General features: G+C 38.6%; 1 protein-coding gene across 1 annotated transcript; it reads right to left on the minus strand.

The window, feature by feature from the left end:
* Window positions 1-18,529: 18,529 nt before the first annotated feature.
* On the minus strand, window positions 18,530-21,873 carry LOC133742638 (scarecrow-like protein 6). Its single transcript, XM_062170325.1, has one exon. It carries the CDS (start codon window positions 21,229-21,231, stop codon window positions 18,871-18,873), a length of 2,361 nt encoding a protein of 786 aa, XP_062026309.1. The 5' UTR covers window positions 21,232-21,873; the 3' UTR covers window positions 18,530-18,870.
* Between the last annotated feature and the right edge of the window lie 435 nt (window positions 21,874-22,308).

The raw sequence follows: 22,308 nt of genomic DNA on the forward strand, positions 1-22,308 counted from the left end.
AAATAAACGCTACTACTAGTTTATTTATGTTAAATAAATCGTTGAATATATAATAAGTCATTCTCCCACTATGAAAGCTTTTATAAGTTGTTTCACCCTAATTCTCTAGTATCTAACCCTCCTCGGAGACAAGTTTCGAATAAATGAATATTCTCATAGGCGAGTTCCTAGTACTTGAATCTCCATGGATGCATGCGATCGAGTTTCAGTACGTATGTAACCCTTATCAAAGATGAGATTTCAGTATATGATTCCCTTTGAAGATCAATTCTCCTCAAGGACTCATGGTGAAGGGAAATTCTACCAATCCACTCGAAGGGGCAATTGCTCGGCTTAGAAGTAATGTCTTTTTCTTACTGTACTCGAAACTTGTATGACAAAGCCAAAAGGGGCATTGTGGGGCTACAAAATATTTAGGGTCCTTGACCCAAAGCACCAAAATGAAAAAAATTATCTCACTCACCCCAGCAACAGATTTTTATTCTCACTAACCCAATCTAAAGTAAAATGACTATTCTACCCTCAAGCTAATTAATAAACTACATCATTGTCCTCTTTCTATATAGATCGATCGATCTCTCTCTCCTCTCTCTCTCCCCAACGTCACCGGCATCTACACTCTCTCTCTCACCTGTCGGAGCTACCTCGCCCCCGCGCCCTCTCTCTCCTCCGCGCCGATCTGCACTTTCTCTCTCCTCTCCCCCCCCCCCCAACATCACCAGCATCTGCACTCTCTCTCTCTCACCGGTTTGAGCTACCTCGCCCCCGCGCCCTCTCTCTCTTCCGCTCTAATCTGCAGAAAACCTAGAGTTTGATTAAGTGGATGGTGAACCAACTCAGAGACGAGCGTTGATCTGTATGGTTGGTTTTACTTTGGTCTTTGACTCAATGAGTTGGTAGCATAGGCTCGAGTTAACTCACTGCATTTTAAGCTTTGGAAGAAAATTTGGGAACTCTTGGGTAGGTTTACGTGGGGCTTGGAGTATGAACTGTTGTCTAATTTTACACTTGGTTACATAATCTGCATTTTTTTTATAGTAAAACGGGGGCATAGGCTCAGAAAGAAAGAAAAAAGAACAAAAAAAAAAGTGTTTATTGGGGGGCAATAGACGGCTATTGGGGGTAATAGAGGTCTGTTAAATGTCTATTGCAGGGCAATAGACGTCTATTGGGGGGCAATAAATGTTTTGAATTGATGTAATCTCCTCGTTTTTTCCTTAATCAAAGTTTTATTTGTCTAATTTTACGGAAATTAGTTCCCATTCCGGCAACCGAAAATTCTATTGGGGGGCAATAGACGTCTATTGGGGGGCAATACAGGTTTATTCGGGGGCAATAAACCTTTCCGGCCTCATATGAGATCTGCAACAACCTCTTTGGAGACTTTCGGCGAGGTTTTATAAACCTTTATTATCCCCCAATAGACGTCTATTGGGGGGGCAATAAACTTTTCTGGCGACCTATGAGATCTTCGACGACCTCTGGTGAGGTTTTCAGAGAAGTCCAGTGGGCGGCGACGGGTGACCGGAATCCTGCGACGGGTGATCGGATTCCAGGGAAAATTGGCCGGTGACCGGAATCCGGCTGCCGGTGACGGGGCTTCGGCGAAGTCTCCTATGGTTTCTCTCTTCCATTTTCTCTCTCTCTCTCTCTAAGTAACAAATAGGTGAGTGCAAAATAGTCTCAAAAAAAAAACAAACAAAAAAAAAACTTAATGGGGTATTAAGGAAGACTTCCTTTGAGTGTTTTGGGTAAGGGGGAATTTAAAAAAACTTAATGAGGTAAGTGGAAAAAAAATCCCTAAAAATGGTGTAAATGGACAAAATCTCAAATATTTAAAGGTCATTTCAGCCAAGGACTAAAAAATCGAAAGTTTCGGCGATATTTCGTCGAAATTTTCATTTTTTTTGGGTGTCAATATTTCCGTGACCATCCAAGTATATTTCGACGGATATTTTAGAAATTTCCCGAAATATCGAGAAATTGACGATATTTTTCGAAATTTTGGATAATTTCCGGAACCTTCCGACTCTTCCCACCCTTTCTCACATCAGTCACACGCAAAGTCACCACCACTCTACCACCCTTTCTCACATCAGTCACATGCAACATCATGTGGCTGACATATAGTTGGCCAAAAATTCCAATAAAAAAAATCAAAAAAGTCACCAAGGCTTGTCAGTCACATGCAACATCATGTGGCTGACATATAGTTGGCCAAAAATTCCAATAAAAAAAATCAAAAAAGTCACCAAGGCTCAAACCTTGGTCACTTCATTGCTCTTTGAGCAAGAGCCTTAGCCAACTCTGCTGCACCTACACTTGTGTTATCATTGCAACATTCTAATATATATTCATTTTGCCTACGAATCTGAAAACTTAGGTAAATGTTCAATCAATAACTAACATAGAACAATCAATTACATTTTGAATTTTGTACCTCATAAGTCTTCTACGTGATTCTAAGTTACTCATGCAATTCAAGGTGTAATGTATGATATGTACAAAGAATGTATATAATATGTAATGGCCTAGCCTCTCATTGGGTTTTTGGCCATAAAAAAAAAAAATAAAAAAAAAATAGATGTTTATTTCTAAAATTTTCCGAGTTGTAGGCGATTCAGTATTTACCGTTTCATCTTAAATTATTACAAATTACTATATAACAATGTTTATTAAGGTTTTCTTTTCATATATAGTAGACAATTGATTAAATAAACATATCTAAAAGTTTTACTTAAAATTTCCATGTTTTTCTTCAAATTTCCATCATTTTTCTTGATTATTTACCGAAATCGATATATCCTCGATATTTCGGTCGAAATTTCCATTTCCGGGACCATCGAAATTTCCTCGAAACTCGATATTTTGGTCCTTGATTTCAGCTCAATATAAGTCCGAGAGGCAAAGTCTAACTCTATCGAGAAATATATTTGAGGATAGAACCACTCGAACACAATCAGGCCAAGGATGAACTAATAAGTCCCAGAAACCCGCAACGGGTGGGAGCATTATATCTACATCGTCTTAAGAGTGCCGTCGTGAATCCACTAAAGCTTGACTTTCGGGAGTTGCATACTACTACTACACGCACTAATCAAAATATCCACTCAAGATCACCTCTAAATATTTGGTAGAGTGAGCAATTGAGGTACGCAATCAACCCCAATCTCATTTGTTACAACTTAAGCACCCAATAACTTAAACATCAGAGAATCTTTTGCAGTAACACCCCCTCCAAAACTTTTGGTTCACCAACATCGGTCGATCATACACACAAACTACTCTCGGGGGCAACTTTCTGATCAAGAAGCTTTCACTCCTATTGCAGTCAGCAAAGTAGGTGAGGAGATATTCTTCTGAATTTTTTCACACCAACATGATGCTTTTTCGATTAGCCATCTTGACCTTACGACCTTCTCATTTTATCACGACTTGCTTTGTTCTTTCCTCGATGACCATTATAGCTTTATAAGTTTTTCCTCACACAAACCAATCCTCAAGCTAAGCTGACAAATGAGGTTGCCAATATGCCGCTTAATTAAGCACCTCAAAGCTAATGCCCCGCATTTGCTTGTTCATCAGTCATCACTAGCACGGTGTTAAGCTCCCTTTTCTCGCTAGTATCTTTACCTTTGGACAAGGTCGACTGGAAATATATGGCCATGTCAGATGTGCTTTTGAATGCTCATATGTTTGTCTGAACGCCGCTACATAAGAATTGTCCATATACAAACCTCACTCACAACACCAACGTACAGTACTAGTTAAAGATATTGTTCATGACACACCCTGACTCGTGAAAATATATGATAATGCTTTGGACGCCATATGTTCACCCCCTAGAGCAATTCCAATTATTCTCCATTTAACTCCAAACTCGCCATTAGGGTTCCAACTCCTTGAGTGTCGCAAGAGCACTCCTCCAAATATGAACCACGAGACACAAGTGGTGTTGAAGTAGGAATCAGAGGAGGTGTAGGGGAAAAATATGGCCAAAATTGTAAGTCTACAAGTAACAAAACGCTCTCAGAACACGCGTTTCGTGCATGTGATGAAAATCCCGCCATATTTGAGGAGAAAAACCACGACTGAAAAGTCAAATCGACTCTCGAACCGCCGTAGACTGTAGTTGAACTCCTTTCAAGTCCAGAGTGGATATATACTACTGGATTGCAATCTCTCCGACGGAGGCACAGCGATTCTTCACCGCTCACATTATACCAGGTTCCTCTCATTTCTGCCTTTTTTTTTTGCATTTTGAACTTAGTCAACTTACTCATCTGCTTGATTTTGCTTTTCTGCATATTCAAAACGCAAAAATTAGTTTCCCTCAATGTGCTTATGAAAAGACTAAAGCATCAGACTTTTGTATATTTCCGAATGAACTAAAGCCAAGATAGATATCATGGATGAGGTTGGTATTGTGGCATCTCTTTTAGTATATCTTTGCAGTTTTCGATTAGCATTAATGTGTGTCGTGATGATCCGCTGGTGTATATGTAAGGGTCTATTGTGAGTTCACTACAACAAATATGGGCTAAAGATACCATTTAGTCCCCACAATTAGATTAATGGTGACAGCACCCAAAAAAGACTCACCAATCATCTTTTTTTTTAACGTTAAAATTCAATTTGTGTTCATCACTATTTTAGAAACATGAAGGTAGCACACCCAGCTTTGGCTTTATGTATGTGTATCTCTAGTCTCTAGACTGTTTATGTTAGTTATTTTAGTTTCTTTTCTTTTGATGAACTACAGAACAAGGTATCTCTCATTCATGACCATGATTAGGAGAGGCACCTAGGACAGATATGGGTACATGCTTTAGGATTTCATGTTTGTGGTGGGGAATTAATATGGGAATTGCGGTTGAATTGAGGAAACAAGTAAGAAACCTCTGGATTGTACTCGAACAATGTACGTAGGACATATGTCTTCTGGGCTTATTTGTATAGGCATCTCATAAAGGAAATGGGACTGCCGTTGTCATCTGGGGCATTAGAGTGTTCTGCAACTATGGTAGGAAATGACATGACAAGTATCTTCTTCATGGTTGTCTTCTGAAAATTAGTGCTACTTTTGGGGTTTGTTACTTTGTTGAACCAAGGAACAAAAAAATTAGATTGATTCTCTCAATACTAACTTCTTTTTTTTTTTGAGAAAATAGATAACTTCATTAATTTATCCATAGCCAGAAGGCACGTACATCAGATGCTGTCTCATATCAAAATCAGAAATGGCACAAGCTACCGAGCAAAGGACAGGTGACCCTCACTGTTAACACATACGCTCACATATTTGAGCCTAACTACAAGAAAACGAATCCTCACTACTAACCTCTCTTTGAAAAGTAAACCTAGTCGCCTAGAGACCTCAATTGGTGTACAACTAGAGAAAACTAAGATGAAAGTAACAGAAGACCAACTTTCTAGTAATAGGCAAGAAGACCAGGAAAACCTTAAGCTTTCCTTTGCCCTTTTCTCGAGCCTCCAGCTGTAGGGTAATGATCCTCCGGGATCCCAAATACGAAACCCTGAAGAAAATGAGCCTATTCGCAGGGTCCACCAAAGAGCCCAATGCCAAAAGGTACTCAGAGCAGGTTTGGACACTCCAGGCCCATTTGATTTTAGCCTCAAAGCTGATTTGGGCCACCACAATCTTTTGGGCTTCCAAAATGATTTGAGCACCCAAACTGATTTGGGCCCCCAAAACAATCTGCCCACCCCACTTGCCGCTCCACTGCCAAGCACATCCGACGCCATCGCTACCACTCCAGATGCAGCCACCGCCATCGACTCAGACACCCCACCAGCACGCTCTGCATATTCCAAAACCTGATTCGCTTCACGGTGCACGACGACAATCTCCGCCACATCCATAAGTTGGAGTGCAAAGGCCGGCGCCGCCATCAATCGGAGTTTGGCCGTTTGGATCCGGGTCCAGAGGTCGCACAACCGCCACACAGGACCTCTCATCTCTTGGCTTCCAGACTGTATACGTCGGTCGTTCCCGACTGCGAACCACCTAAACTTGAGCCGGCCTCGCCTCGGCCTGATTCGACACGACCATTCTTCCACCCAATCCCCATTGAGTCCGATCGGACCAGAGCACCGATCCATAACCCTCACATCACCTATTTCCTTCCGGCCAGAGATGATGAGTAACCTAGGGCAAGGTAGGGTGGTCGCCGCACAAGGTCGGCTTCTGAGTGTCATCAGCAGATGACGTAGAGGGAGGCTGATACCGGCCGCCATGACTGAGGCTAGGCCGCCCTTGAAAACTAGGTTGAGAGGAAAGCTCTCCTTTACAGTCCTACACTATTTCAATACTAACTTATTAAGTAATGAGGGTTGGCATCTAATGTATATAGTGTAATCAGAAAATATGGTAGTTATTTAAGTATCTCTACCAGTATCAATTATTTATAGTAATAGCCTGAGTTATAGGAATTAGCAGAGTCGGACGCCTCAACTTGTTCGGAGGAAGGCTCAACTTGTAGGGATGAAGGCAAGCAGAAATGTTGCTTTGTATTATATGCCACAGATCAATAAATGTGAGAACTCCTTAGTCTATGTTTTCAAGTTTATGATTTTGAAAAGTACCAAGTGTGACATTGATCAGTGTACTATATAGTATGGAAGAGTGGAAGAAAAATAGGATCAAACTTGTTTGAAAGCAATAACACATTTCTTATCTTTACTATGACATTCAATTTGCGGAGCTGACTATGCGCTCAGCATCATCATTGTCATTGTGGGTAGAATGGGGGTCAGATGCCCATCAACAAAAGACCAAACACAATACTTCTGGGCCTTGAAATCCTAACAAAGACTTCTCTTTTTAAATGACCAATAAAAAGGGGAACAATCAAAGAAAAAGCAGCCCAGTTGTACCTCTAGCCCACAGTTAGCAAGTCCACCAGAAACTGCATTTGTCTCCCTGTAACTGTGCCTTAACGAGCAGCTTTAGTTCTTCATTAAAAACTGTTGGCAGCCTGCAATCAGATTGAATTTAGGTTTTCATTGCATTATCTTTACTTTATAGTCAGTGAACTCCATATTTGGGTAGAATGTAACTTTAAATATTTGAACCCCTATGCAGGGTCTTTAGATTCTAAACTTTGCTGTAAGGATACAAACTGGAGTGTTGAGAGTCAGGTAAAACCAAAAGTTCAAAGCCTTTGTAATACAAATATTTTCCTTGAGCAGTTTCCGTTGTCTTTCATTTTAACCTTGACAACTTTGAACTTGCATCTCATTTAAGTATCAGAATCATTTTGTTGCATGAATATATATTTAGTCTGTATTCATGTTTCTGTGGTTGTTTGTAGACGTTTTCTTATACTGACAATTTGGCAGTGAACCTCCTCAACTAGATGTTGATCAATCAAGGACATACTAGAAACTGAGTCTGCTATGAAACTGTTGTGCAGACTTCTAGTAATGAAGACTAATGCCACAAAGCATATCTATCTGATTATTTTAAGCTTATGAACCAGCCTCACTTATACAAGTGATCCGCTTTGTATAAATTGGTAGTAAGCGGTCTACACTGTCAAAATTTAGCACAAACACCTTAAAGGTTATTAAAGGAGATTTGTTTGTCCTGATAATTGGAATTATATGATACGAACTACTGTTAATGGTTACCAAATACATAATACTGCTATTTTGACCATTCTTACTTCTTAAGTCAGTTGATTCTGGAGTTCAGTTATTAGTTCTTTTTGGTTTTAGGAAGATGGTGGCCGCTGGAGGATGATTTCGACATTATGGAGTTAACACATTTCCATGGGACTATGGGAGATCACCTAGTTTCTTTACTGAACTATAAATACATGACTAGCTGATTATCATACAACTTAACTCTGTCAATAAAATCCTTTTTTTGTTTTTTTTTTTTTTTTGTAATTCCTTTTCTTACCTTTAACTAAGCATTCACAACTCATTCAGACCAAAAAAAAAAAGAAGGCATTCACAACTCATCTACTATGAGCAATTATCTGTTCATCATTTTAACATGTCAACATATGTCACTAAGTCTGCAACACTCTGTGTTTGTGCCTGAGAGAGAGAGAGAGAGAGAGAGAGGTCCACAACTTGTTGATCATCATCTACCGAAAGTAGACCATACATTCCCAATTCATATAGATGACAAGAAGTGGTGTACTAAACTTTTTCTCATCGATAAGCCGAAACAAAAAGTAGCACAGAAGGTTTTCTATTACTTCTTCTAAACAAATTTTCTAAGGCAAGATGTACCCTATAAGAATTCAAATCACTTGAGCTATACTTACAGCAGATTAATAGCCATAGTCGCTATTGAAATTTTATATTTTTGAGTCAGTTTGTATTTAATTTTTTTTTCTTTTGTTCCCTTTTTCATTTTTTTTCATTTTTGTATGTATGAGCATCATCATTCAAAATATACACACCCTTATTGTCTTTAGCATGATTTATATATGCACCAAAACTCTACAGCTTGCTTCTGATGTTTACAGCTGCATTTCTCTCGTCCTTAGTGGTTACTGGATTTTGCATACAGTGCATTGAAACTGACACTGATCAAGACTGAGGACCGATATGCTATTATGATACATGAGATTGGTAAGGTCCCCCCACTTTAATCATGCTATCAATTTACGTTGTAACTTTCGCAGCTGAAAAGTCTATCATTACCAGTGCTAGAAGTCTTGCATATCAATGGTAGATTTTATTGTTCTCTTTCGTTGCATTATTAGGGGAGTGTCTAGGAAAAAAACAGTTAACAAATAAGGTTATTTTGTCTGTTGAGGATTGACTAAAAGGAAAGTGGATCGATCTAGCTATTAATGGATTTCAACTAAAATTAGAAGAAAAAGACAGCAGAGAGGGACATTGTGAAAGAGACATTGATCATGAAATGCTAGGTTGACCTTGAAGACTTGATATTATTTTGGGGAAGACAAGATAAGAAAACAAAAGAGAATAGGTGATAAAAAGAAGAAAACTTCTGTTTTGTAGGCCACTGAAATTGTCCCAAATAGAAACCTGTGGAGCCAATGATCCATTGGAGTTGTATGGTCTAAAGAAAAAGAAAAAATGGACCAATATAGGGAAGGCTTAGGGTGTTCTTAAGCGCCTATATTGAAATCTCTTTTGAAATGCATGAGTGCTTGCTTTGGGGTTTTAGTATCAAAAGAAATCACGGAACGCGTTTTTCTTACGCTCATGAAAGTGAAAAAGAGATAAATAAAACAAGAAAAGAAACTTGAAAAGATTGGATTGGAAAAGATAATAGTGGCAAAGCATCTGTAAAAGATGGAAGCAAAAGGTTGAGTGATGACTACCCAGCTTTTGTGGCACACGCACACACCAAGCAACGATCTTTTATCTTCCTTTTAGCTTCAGCCATTTTCCTCAAATGCCCAAGTGGTTGGTATATATTGTCATTACCCTCGAGTTTATTTTCGTTGATAACTATTACTTCAATTCAATTTCCTTTGTATTTATGAGTCTTATCGTATGTACTTGAATATATCTACTATTCTTTTTTCCGAATTTAGCATATCAAGGGTCATCAGATATCACTTACTGGATTGGAAATTTTTTTCTCTTTTTCTGCAATGTTTCTAGCCTCATACAGACGTTGTTTTATATGTGTATAACTTGAGAGATTATTATAATTTCCAGTATAACTTTATATCATGATAATGAAATGGTTTTGGTTTTGATATAATTATCTGCTTAGTTTTTTATATGGTTGTGCAGGCCTCGTAGATTTGCTGTACTAGATAAGCAAAAGGGACGTGCGCACTTACACAACACACATACAAGTTGAGGCTGGAACTCTTGCACCAACATAGCCATGCTGGTTCATGATGGTAATTTCACCTTTTGTATATAATTTTATATTTGACAGAAAAAGTGTGCATGAAAACAATGCTGGTTTACACTCTAATGTGGTAGAAAGTGAAAACATGTTTTAGGTAAAGGCTGTGATGGTCTGATGGAGATGGCAGTGGAGAGAGAAGGGAAATAAGAGATTATGGTTGGGCAAGGTTGATAGCTTGCTAGGCTTGATTGGTTTCTAGCAGGAAGAGGAAAAAGGAAAGAAGAACACAGTGGGGTTTAACTGGTGACCCGCGTACCCACACACATACAAACATGATTGAATTAAAAGCCAAATCCCTGATTCCTAGGAGACGCTTCTTGATGACAAAAGCACTTTCCTGAAAAGTAGCAGATTATTATGTATCTACTTTCCAACGGGAAGGTGGTTTTATGGTCTTAAAAAACCAAAGTGCATACGTAGGTTCAAGTGCTGCTGCCTGCAACTTTTCAACTCTCTCTTTCTCTATGCAGCTAGAGGTTGAAGAATGAGATTAATACTGGGTTTGATAAGTGGTTATCACGTGGTGGATCATGAGCTATGAACCCTGTTGTTCAGCATTGTAGTCTACAAAAATCATAGACTGTGACAGAATTGAAGGTGTAATGATATGGCATTTTGTTCTAATATGACAATAATCATTTTTCATTATTGGAACTAATCTAATTTGATTAGTGGTGGATTGGGAACTATGTGCTTAGGTCAACCCTAGCTACGATGCTGCCCGGAAGTTTTTGAAGTCAACTAATTTGTACGAAAAGTATTAGAGACAATAACATACCTGTTCTTTTGCAAGGTTGGCTGCTATATGATGATCCAAATTGAACGTTACCGTCAACCTATGGACATGTTTAAACAGTAGGAACTAGCATGACAGGTTATGGTCGGTTACTTAGATTGGTCAGGTCAACTCACCAACTCTCAAGTGCTCTAGCTAGCTGGATCGTTTTGTTATTCATTGTTGAAAAACAGATTGTGCTTAAGTAGAGGACTAATATTGTAGAACAATTTTCATGATCCAATCCAATCTAAATCATAATTAGTGTCATCTTCATATTGAGAGTAGGATGTTGCAACAAGTATTATTCTCATGATCACCAATATCGTTAAAATCTAAATGATGTGTGAGCGAGCACAATTTTCTTACCACACCATAAGCATAATGCATATTAAGCGTGAACCAGTTTTTTCTGATGCATTCATTTTTAGTGCTCGCCTCCATTATAAACAATTGCAACGTACATTACAATGAAGAACATTCATCTGCACTTTTTGATAGCTTAGAACACGTTATCATGACAGTATCACAATTGTTTACAAACAATAGGGTTATATTGAGATTTTGGAGTCAACTTAAGGATAAGACATGGATTGAATAGGGGGTGAGGTTTGGTTTGAGTGTAAACATGAGGTGTAGCTTTATAGTAAATAGGGTGGATTAATAGCGCGAACCAAAAAAGTGCTTATACTACTAAATTTCCTCTTAGATTTCGGAAATTTGCAAGTAAATTAAGATCGATCACAATAAGAGCACCATTTAGCAATGCTGGAGAGGAAAAAGATAATCGATCACTGAATTTGACAAAAAAGCGACCCGATTAGATAAAATGTAAAACTAAATTATGATCTAATTAATAGAGCCATGAGTAAACACGTAAAATTGTGCAATAATAGAGGATAGGATGATATTAGTTTTGTTCAATAATCAATGTGTAGCTTTAACAATGCTACATCCAACTTTCATGGATAATATTGATCGTTAGTACAGGTTTCTTACCTCCTTTAAAATGGAACCAAGTCGAGATACATAAATTCAGATTTTCCATAAAACTTGAAGTTGCAGAGTGAATTAAACTTTGTTAATAAGAGAGTACGATCTTTATACATTCAAGATCTTCTGTTTTTATTAGTGGTACAAGCATCACGAAAGAAAATGGTGGACATGTTTTTGTTATGTATCATATCAATATTTTCATGAACACAATAGATAATTAAATAGGATATGTACTTCTAGTAAATACTAGTTGGTAAACTAGTTTACTGAATTACTTGACAAAAAAGGAAATTTACTGAATCATACTAAAATGTCACTTTGTATATTATGTACTTGCCTACTTGGCATAAAACAAAACCTAATTAAGATGGCATATACCCGTACAATTTTTTTTTTTTTTTTTAGAGAAACTGTCAATTCAAATAGATCAGGAGGTAAACTCCTTGGAAAGTACATCAACAATACAAGTTGGAGGCTCTAGGCCCCAAAATAAAGAACTAGCAGAAGAACAAGCAAAACGAGCTAAAATATGAGCCACAACATTGGCTTGACGATAAGCATGAGTAAAGTAAGAACTCGGCATCTGTTGAAGATGAAAGGTAATGTCACCATACACACGACCAATGAAGGAAGTATGAGGAATGACTCTCTGCTTTGTTGCATGAAAAAGAGTAAGAGAATCGATCTCAAAAATCACCGGAGAAAGACCTCGCTGAATAGCAAGTGAGACTACCTCCCTCCCTGCTAATACCCGTACAACTATATCTACTTATAAACTTTTATATGGTTTGGAGTAAGCGCAAAAGTAGAGGGCATAAAAGCATAATATGTTTTCCAACGTACATGTAACAAAATAGGTACAATTAGCCGGCAGTTAGCTAGAGCGCTTGAGAGTTGAGAGCTGAGTTAGGGTTGGTGATCGACTTAACCGGCCCTGACCAAGCTAACTTGCTAAGTAACTGATCGACGGCAAGGACTGAAAAATCGATAATATTCTCGAAATTTCAGCGATATTTCTCTTTTTTAAGGGTCTCCATATATCTTTGACTTACTATGAGAATATCGTGAGAAATTTTTGAAATTTCGCGATATTTCCGGAAATATTCAAAATTCTCGTGATATTTCAGGAAATATTCGAAAATTTAGCGAAATTCCTGATATTCTCCCGAAATTCCGAGATTATTGTCACCTCTCGCTATATGTGGGTTTGTCAGAAAGTATTTTGACCACAATTGAAGCCAAATTTTGACGATACTGATACCTCATGAAAACTAGCCCTTATCCTTATCCAATCTGACTAAATTGTATAACATCTAAAGAAGAAAACTTTATAAATTTATAGGGTCATGTATCACTCTTTGGGTCGCTTATAAATCTTCTGATTATCTAATTTGCTAACTAGTAAACATTTGACTCTATTATAGAAAAAAAAAATTATGTATTTCTATGGACCATTTTCTACTTCTTTTCCTGTTTGTCATCCCAGTGATCCATCGAAATTTCCATTTTTTAGACTATCGATATTTCCTCAATATTATTCGATATTTTAATCATGGGATCAAACATAACCTGTCATGCTAGCTCCTAATGTGGCAGATCGATCGGGAACTATATGCTGGGGTTAGGGTTGGAAGTTGGAACTACATATGCTGGCTTCTGGCTAACTGTACATTGGGGTATAGGTTTCCCCACTGTGAATCATAACTTGTTTATGCAAACCTGATAGTATCAGTTTATGTAGATAATTAGTTAAGTGCTGTTATCCTAAAAAAAAAAAAAAAAAAAAAAAACAACTAAAGCTGTTGTTTGGTTAACAGGCATCATATGTGTCAGCTGTGAACTTCTCCTTTAATTTGATTTGAAATTAATATATCAGCAGGAATATACCTTGCTTTCCCTATTACCTCTCTTGTTGCCTTGGAAAGTTGCCATGTATACCATATTCCTTGAACCTCTTTCATTTACTACAGCCTTTGTGAGTCTGAGATTTGATTATATTTTAAAGATGATGATCGATCAATATGAACTATAACACTGAACATCTCCGTCACGCAAGTGAAATGCCTAAACCCAAAACTCTTCTTACATTGTCATCCTTATTTGAAACACATGTTTGTTAATTAAAATAACCTAGTTATTCTTTCAACAAAATAATAAAAAATGCATAACCTAAAGCATCCCATGTTCATTCTCAAATAAAAAAAAGCATCCCATGTTAATAAAATATTCATGATTTAACAAAAAAAAAAAATATATATATATATATACATGACTAAATTTTCATTTTATTTTAAAAAAAAATTACAAACTAATTATTAATTAGTTACAGTTTCAAGTTCGAATCTCATCTTTCTTGTTATTAAAATATATTGATCGAAATAAATACATGCCGGTAAACACTAACGTGTCATTATTTGAAATACAAGAATTTGTATCATTACTCCTCAAGATTAGTGGGATCACTGGGATGACTCGTTTTCCTCCAAAATCCCATAGCATGTAGCAACTAGGACACATTTGGGTTTCTTGCCAAAAACAGGGACCTAACTGGGTTTGACTCGGAAGTGTTCGAAATTAAGAAGTAACTAATTTTAAACAACTTCCAAACTCCAATCTGCTCTCAGATTTTCAGACCTAGAATACTATATAGTTTGAGCGAAGGCTTAGATTATGGAATTTTTAATTGGTTTGTAATTATGATTCAGCATTGCTAAACAACACAATCATGTAGTCAACTCGCTCTTGGCCCACTTAACCACCACATAATGTAGTAATTATCAAAATTGGCCATTAAGGTGAAGAATAGATATTCTGGCAAACAGTGTTTTACCTTTTACATTGTAGTCCGGCCTAGTTTTTGAAGGAGTGGAGTTTTACAGAACGAGAAATTCTTAATATATATTAGTGAGCTGACTAATGATGAAGAAATGTAAAATATGTTATACATCGATGTAAAATAAATTTCTACTTTAGATTTAAAACTTTATATTCTATAATTAGCGCTTATAATAGTATAGCGGCCAACATTGTTTCACTGTGTGACCTAACCCTTGAATGTATCCTAACACATAGTCCAAGAATAATGCAATTGCATGCTTAAATAATTGCACTAGCATTTTAATACATGATTATCAATTGCTATTGTTAATTATAACTAAAATTACTATAATATGGTTGTAGTTTAACGTGTAACTCATTACATCACAATTGATTAAGACCATCAAATTGAAATGTCATAAAGATTATTTTCTTTCCCCCTTCTCACGGGTACCAAATCCAATTCATTGTATTTGTTTCAATGCTCCTAACATGGTTTGTTACTTTGATGTTGCTTCATTAGTGAAACCTAAAAACAAATAGCTTGATAGAGTCCCGTTTGGATTTGTATATACTTAATGGAGTGATACATCCCAAACTCTCAAAATAGCCTCCACTAGTAGTTTATAGTTATCATTCTTTTCTTTCTCCACAACTGCTTACAAAAAGAAAATCCCTACCATTCGCTTTTTGGTATGAGGTTTTCAAATTGGATACTCGAGTATTCTTTAGTACCTAATAGTTCAAATATGAGTTTTTAGTTTGATTTGATCATCCCTTTTTAGAAAGATATTTATTGTTCAATTCACTGGCGGACCTACATGAGGCCTACAGACGATTATTGTCTAATTTTCTTTTTTCCTGTTTCTTTTGTTCAGTTATGCGAACTAAATAGTAAGCTTAGTTTTCCTATTTTAAATGATTCTCCCTTCATTTTATGTCTCATCTTAGTCAATTTAAGTATTATGTGTTTATAAGAACAAAATTCTGGATCCGTACTTGAATCAATTTCCCTACCGACGTAGTAATTGAAAATCCCATCTCCCTCATGCAGGGTTGCTATCCCCATCTCCATCCCTTCCTTCATATCCCACCCAAAACCGTCCATAAGTCCATAACTCACCCTCCATTTCCAACTCCAATCTCAGTCACTGTTTTTGCTCTTTGAGGAAGGAGATCGACCACTAGACCTAAAGGTCCATTGCTATCATCTATCTTGCTATAAATTCTAAAATAGGTAAAATATAATGCCAAAGCACTCCTCATTTTGGCGGAAAGAAGATACGTCAATGATCAAGGAGCCCTTACCTCAATCGGCTTGGGTGAGCTGGACCACTGACCCACCCAAGAAAAACCATAACAAATGGCTCACAGCTCTACTGTGCACTACTGTAATTTATAGTCATTTTGTTATAAAAATGGCAGCCTTACATGGCTTTGGAGCCATGGGCCTCCCAGTTTTTGTAGATGTAAAATTCATAGAAAAGCTATTACTCATTTTTCTTCAACTTATGGGTCTAGAACACTACCATGAAAAAGTTGGAATTTCAAGCATCTATCTCTTTCATATGGAAATGTCACATTGACATGCCTACAATACTGTCTTGTTCAACACCATCCGCATTACGTTCGGCCGCTGTCTTGTTCCTCGCAGACAAATGGGGCAAAAGAGTGAGGCTAGTAGCCAATTACGATTACGATTACGATGAAATAGTAGCGTTTATATAAATGTTTCTTTTCCTCTCGGGTTATCCCATCTCTTAAATAATAGTGGAGACGAGAGTCGTCTTCTTTAGTTCACCCTATCTAATGACTCATGGCTCAACAACATAACATATCACGTTGTAGTATATCGACTTTAGCCCTTAAACCCTCCGGAGTAGATCTACTCTATGTAGTGTACCCACACATAACGTACCAATAATACACCCAAGACGAACCTAGCTAGCTCTAAATGTAGTATACTGGCCAAAATGAGCCATCTTTATGTTGGCTGATTAAAGTATGAAGCTGCCCTTATTAAAATCTTAATCAGCCTTTGGGGGTCCCCAAGCAGTTTAAGATAATCAGAATTCCATAATAAACAAAACCATACTAACAGGAAAGCTTTGGAAGAATTGCAAAATCCACAGGCACAGACACCTCATTCTTTAAGCCAAACGGAAATAAACAAACACACTGAAAATCACTGATTAATTAAACTAAAAGAAACCAATAAATCTATAGGGCATTATCGAGGTTGTTCGCAGGTATTTTTATAGGAGTTCGTTTTCAATGAAACCGACGTTTCCCATTGTTAATGCCTCAAAGAAATTATAAACTGTGATTAATCTTTGTCCCTGTCCATACTGGGCATGTTCTCCCTCAAATTTTTAGTATGAATTTCTTGGTTTATTATGCAACATATTTGTTTATATAATCATGGTTATTAGATTAACAAAAGCCTCCAAAACAACAAGTATTAAGAAAGATTAAAGGACTCAAGTGGGTGTCTCAACCAAACATGGGCCATGTGGCTTGATTAGTAGGTGTTCTATAAACTAATCCCAGAAAATTGAAATTTCAATAGGCTATAAGACAATGCACTGTGTTATTAACTTATTATAATGAAGAACATATAAAATATTGTAACTTGGGAAGTAAAATATGGGGATTTAGGGCACAAGAAAAGAAAAAGAAGTGTTGCTTTTATAGGATAGAAGGAGAATGACGCGTTACGTGTTTGGTGTATTACATGCAAAAAAAGAAAGAAAAGGAGGATTATCAGACAATTGTATGACAAAATTCAACCCAACCATGTTATACTAGCCTTTATGAGGGTTGAGGAGATTTATAAACAAACAAATCAATCATTGTTTAAGCTTCTAAACCCTGTTTCACTCTCTTGCAGTTAACTATGACACGAATCTCTAAAACCTCCCTAAACGTTACGTTATCAAACTATCAATTTAATGTAGAAAACAACACACTGCCTAATTAATGATTGAAATCGACTATCTGACAACATAACATAATGAAATGGACATTCTAAGCTTGACCCTGTAACAACTATGGGTGATGGAGACAATGAGCATAAACTAGCTGAGCAAAATACTATAATGGGATTTTCTATATCAACCTGTTGTAAACTATCTAATCTGATAAACTCAGAACTGAAAATAATAAGCTTCTCTTAAACTCTTCATTCCAATATATATTGTGGCAAGAGGAATCATTCCCGACCAAACTGAAGACTATTGATAAACTCAGAACTGAAAATAATAAGCTTCCCTTAAACTCTTCGTTCCAATATATATTGTGGCAAGAGGAATCATTCCCGACCAAACTGAAGACTACTAGTAAGTTGAGGCAGTTCACCAACTTCCCAATACATTCAAATTTATCCATAGTAAATAGAAAATGACCAAAACGAGGCATATCATCATATTCAATTTCAACCAAGAGTGTCCAAGACCGTACTGAAACACCTAACACCACATTCTCTAAATTATGATCATGTGTAACAGGAGCAAGCTTTATGTTTAAGAAAATAATTAACTGTTCTACAGTTTTGTCCAGCTAATGATAACTTGAGTTCTTTAGTTGAAAGGAGAACCGCTAGAACAACTTATTTGACTGTTACTAACTACTAAGTGGCCTCACAGACTAAAGCCGACAAACTAAGAGCTCAAAATTGCAGAAATCCTATGCCAAAAGAACGAAACAAGTGCCTGGTGTGCAATTTTGAAGTTATCAATTTGATGCCCTAATTGACTAAACTTGAGGCTAATTAGAAGGAAAGAACTAAACACAAACAGCATAAATTTCCCCCACCCAAACAAACCAAAGGGTGTAAAGTGTAAGAGAAACAATCAAAAAATGACTTTAGATGTACGTACAAGTACGATCAAACAACAAATTATTCTGCAAATGATCTTCTATTTATATAACCGACAAATGGTTAAGATTCTCTGGTAAGTTCTGTTGATTCTATGCACATGAACCACAGAATGATTTAAAAGCTGGTAATATATTTTCCATTTCTAGTTCATTTGTTGCCGAGTGTACAACGTACTATCACCCTCTAAACCAGAAGAAAATGCAGCTTGCAATTGCCAATTAAAACATCAAAGTACCATAGCAGCAATATCCAAGTTGAATAGAAACAAGACTCTAGACTTGCCTGTTAGATAATCCTACTGAGAATACTAGTCTGTTTTAGACTAGATAGACATATTGCAAAGGAGAGACTCACAAACATGATAACTGATCACAAGGATTAAGTCATAACAGAGGTGCCAATTCAGAACATAGTTCAATATTTATTGACATATTATCAGAGTAGAGTAAGCTGGAAACCTCTGCCATCAATTGTGAGTTGCAAAAAACCAACCTCCCTCTGCTCGTCTCAAAATGCTGCTCCTGATCAGCACCTCCAAGCTGAAGCTGAGATGAGCTCTCGGCGCTGCCAGCATAGCACAAGTGACTCTTGACGCTTCTCGACATGAAACCCTCTTGCTGTACTCCTCTTGACCACACATTCTGCCTGAGTCTCCGTGAAGTTACTGAAGGATAATGGAGTGAAACCAGCTGAGGCAAAGAGCGTTTTCCATAGGGGCATTTTGTCAGGGGTTCGGAGACGCCCCAAAACAGTGCTTTCAATCTTAGGCTGAAGGAGGAACCTCTCAATCTTGTTCACAGCATCCGAAGTTACATTAACCGCATCAAGAGATTCCAAGAGGTTTATGTAGGATTGGAGGGCCTGCAGAATGTGCTGTGGGAATGGAAGGTCACTCCTGTCACACCCTCTATCCAAAGACACCACAATTTTGGGAGAGAGCTGTTTAACAAATCGAAGGAGATTGGGCAAAGCAGCCGGTTGATTCGAACTAGACCAAATGGGGAAATTCACAGCAACTGCCTCATTATCATTAGCTCGGAAAAAGGGCAGTGAGTATGAGTTTTGGTCCAACAAATCAATGTTAACTACTTCAAGCTCAAAACCTAAGCCAATCTCATCAGCAAATTGGGTTAAATTATCACGCATAAGATTAAGCTCAACTGTGTGATGAGTAGAAGGAGAGGCAAAAGCAGTGATTTTGAGAAAGGGGGAAGTGCCACCCCTGTTCCTCAATGGGAGTTCCTGCATAAAGGAGGCCCAGTGAGCACCAAACCCAATATCAAAATCAACAATGTGAATCTGATCAGCTTCTGATACAGCCTCAAGTAGAGCCTGGTTGCAAGTAAAATTGACAAACTGAATCAATGGAGACACTTCAGAGAAGACTTTGTAAGCCCCCATTTTGAAGATGACATCAAAAGGGGTCGGGGTTCTTGGTGGAGGAGAGGTTGCTGGGTTGTTCATAAGGAGGAGGAGTTGCAAAGCCTCCTTGAAATAGAAAGCAGCCCGCTGAAGGGGCTTTCCAACAGGGGAGAGCTGGTGATTGAGCCGCGCCAATATCGCCTGCGCGTGTGAGAAGTTCCCAGTACCTACCATTTCTGCGGCCTTATAGAGCTGGTCCAGCAAACTATGCTGTAGCAGTTGCTGCTGCTGGTTCTGGTGAGCCGCTGCCGCCGCCATTTCTTCGCCACCCACCTTCTGCTTGGGCACCACTACCGGCCTCGGTTGAGTGTGGTGCTGCTGAGGAAGGAACTGCATTCCGGGAGGGAAATTACCAAAATGGGGCTGCTGCTGCTGCTGCTGAAGGTGTTGCTTTCTGAGCAGAAACTCATGACCCGGATCAGAATATTGTACCTTTTGGTGGATCTGAGAACTCGGGTCCAGTCCTCCACCGCCTCCACCTGGGTTGTGGCGCTTGGGCTGGGACTGAAGAAAGTGCTGCTCCTGCTGAGCATAAGTCACTGGCATGAAAAAGTTTGGATTTTGATGAGGGAGCTGAGACTGGTGCTGGTTCATGAACAGCTGTGGGTTCAGAATCTGAGGCTTCTCATCTGGGTTCTCAAACTGCTGGTGATTCTGATAAACCATTCCATGAGGTAGCGAAACTGGAAGTGCTGAATTGGCAAAATTGGAGTTGTTGTTGTTGCCGCCATTATTGTTCATCAACCCGACATTTGAAACCTTGTAATTCAGCGGCCCAGAAGAGCTGGGCACAAAACCCATTTTCCCATTGAAACCAGAACCGCCGGAGAACCCCAAATTGGGACCGGAAACGCTGCTCCCGATGTGGTCGAAACCGGAACCCTGATCGACCATTCCCAGACCCGCATTGCCTTCAAACTCAAGAGAGTTACTGTTGTTCCCGCTCTGCAACAGCTGCTTTAGCCCGAACGACGCGTCGTCCACGTCGCCCGAGATCCACCGGAGCAGCGACTGGTCTTGACCCGGAGACGCCGCCGTTTCGGACAGCATGGTCTCCCAGTCCTCCAACCCAAGCCCGCCGCATCTCCCGCCGCCCGATCCGGTCACGGCCTCCAGACCGCCGCTGGGAATCGACTGAAGCTCGCAGGTCCACTCATCCTTGCTGCTGCTGCGCGCCGCCGCCGTGTCGGGCTCGGGTCCCACCGGCGAAGTGTCCTGCAGAAGCGGCGTGGTGGTGTTGCCGTTGCCGTTGCCGTTGCCGCCGCCGTTGAAGGAGGAGGAGAGAGTGGATGCCGAAGTGGGTGGGCTCGGGCTTCTTCTCATATGAAGAACAGAGGTAGGTTCGTTGCTGACGAAGCTGTTGTTGATGAAAAGCTCCTCGTCTTTCTTGTGGTTCCAGTCACAGATTGATGCCGCTGTAATTTCTAAGACCCCCTTCCCCTGTTGCTGAAATTGAAAGGGCATCCCTCTCCTACAATTTACCAACCCAACAAATTAACTAGAAAATCTCAAACCTTTAATTATTTTGCAGAGGAGGACCAGACTAACACTTAAACACTTAGAGCAAGATTATCCAACGACCGTTAATGGGTTTCCAGATTTGCAGAGCTCAAGGAGCCACTCTCTGCATGCCATCAACATCAACAGCTCAAGCAAAACGAACCCATTTCACCAAGACGTGAAAAGAATGCTTCTTTCTCTTCCCAGCCCACCATTTCCAAACCAAAGCTTCTTTTTTTTTCCTTCTTCTTCTTCTTCTTCTCGCTTCACATCAAATCTGAAAGCTTCATTCCAGCTCCATATCTCTCTTTCTCTCTCTGTCTCCTCTGGTTGATTTTATTTCTGTTGTTGTTGTTGGTGGTGGTGGTGTTGTTTTCTTGTTCTAATCTCTTCTTCCACCCTTGTGTCTTCGCAGAGAGTACTGTGTACCCTTCCCCTATTCTGCCATGGATGCGTGCATCATAAAAAAGTTAATAAAGTGTACCCTCTCCCTCCTCCTCACCATCTCTCTCTAGTCCCTATCTCTTTCTCTCTCTACCAATTTCTTTTTTCTTTTCTTTTTTTTTCCTCTTCTTCTCTCTCTCTCTCTCTTGTATTGCTGAGTTTCTGTCACCTCCCTAAGTGGTCACGGTGTTGTCTTAACCTTGAGGTAAAATGGGCGCTCTGCTTTTTGATATAAGAGTAGGGCTCGCAGTAGGGGTACCCTTCTCTCCCTTCAACCCCAGATATTAATTTTACATTATAGCCCATGTCAGATCCTGTCTTCCTGTGCATGGATACAGTACAACTATTCATGTGTTTTCCTTTTTGCTACAGTTACAACTTACAAACCTACTATTCTGGTTCAAAATCCAACCATCTAATTTTTCATAAATCCTGTTCAATCCACTTGCGTTAGCTTAATTTGGATTATGACAGCTTTAGATTTTATCCTCAAATCTAAAAAACAGATATGCTTGTTTTCCTATAATTCTTTTAAAAAATTAATAAACGAAATGAATATCAAAATGAAAATTTTTGTGTAATTTTATACAAAAATTT

The sequence above is a fragment of the Rosa rugosa genome, chromosome 4, assembly GCF_958449725.1.
Source record: "Rosa rugosa chromosome 4, drRosRugo1.1, whole genome shotgun sequence".
NCBI classification, from domain to species: Eukaryota; Viridiplantae; Streptophyta; class Magnoliopsida; order Rosales; family Rosaceae; genus Rosa; species Rosa rugosa.

Coding starts and splice junctions, on each gene's coding strand:
- LOC133742638 (XM_062170325.1), bottom strand. CDS start 21,231: ATGCCCTTTCAATTTCAGCAACAGGGGAAGGGGGTCTTAGAAATTACA.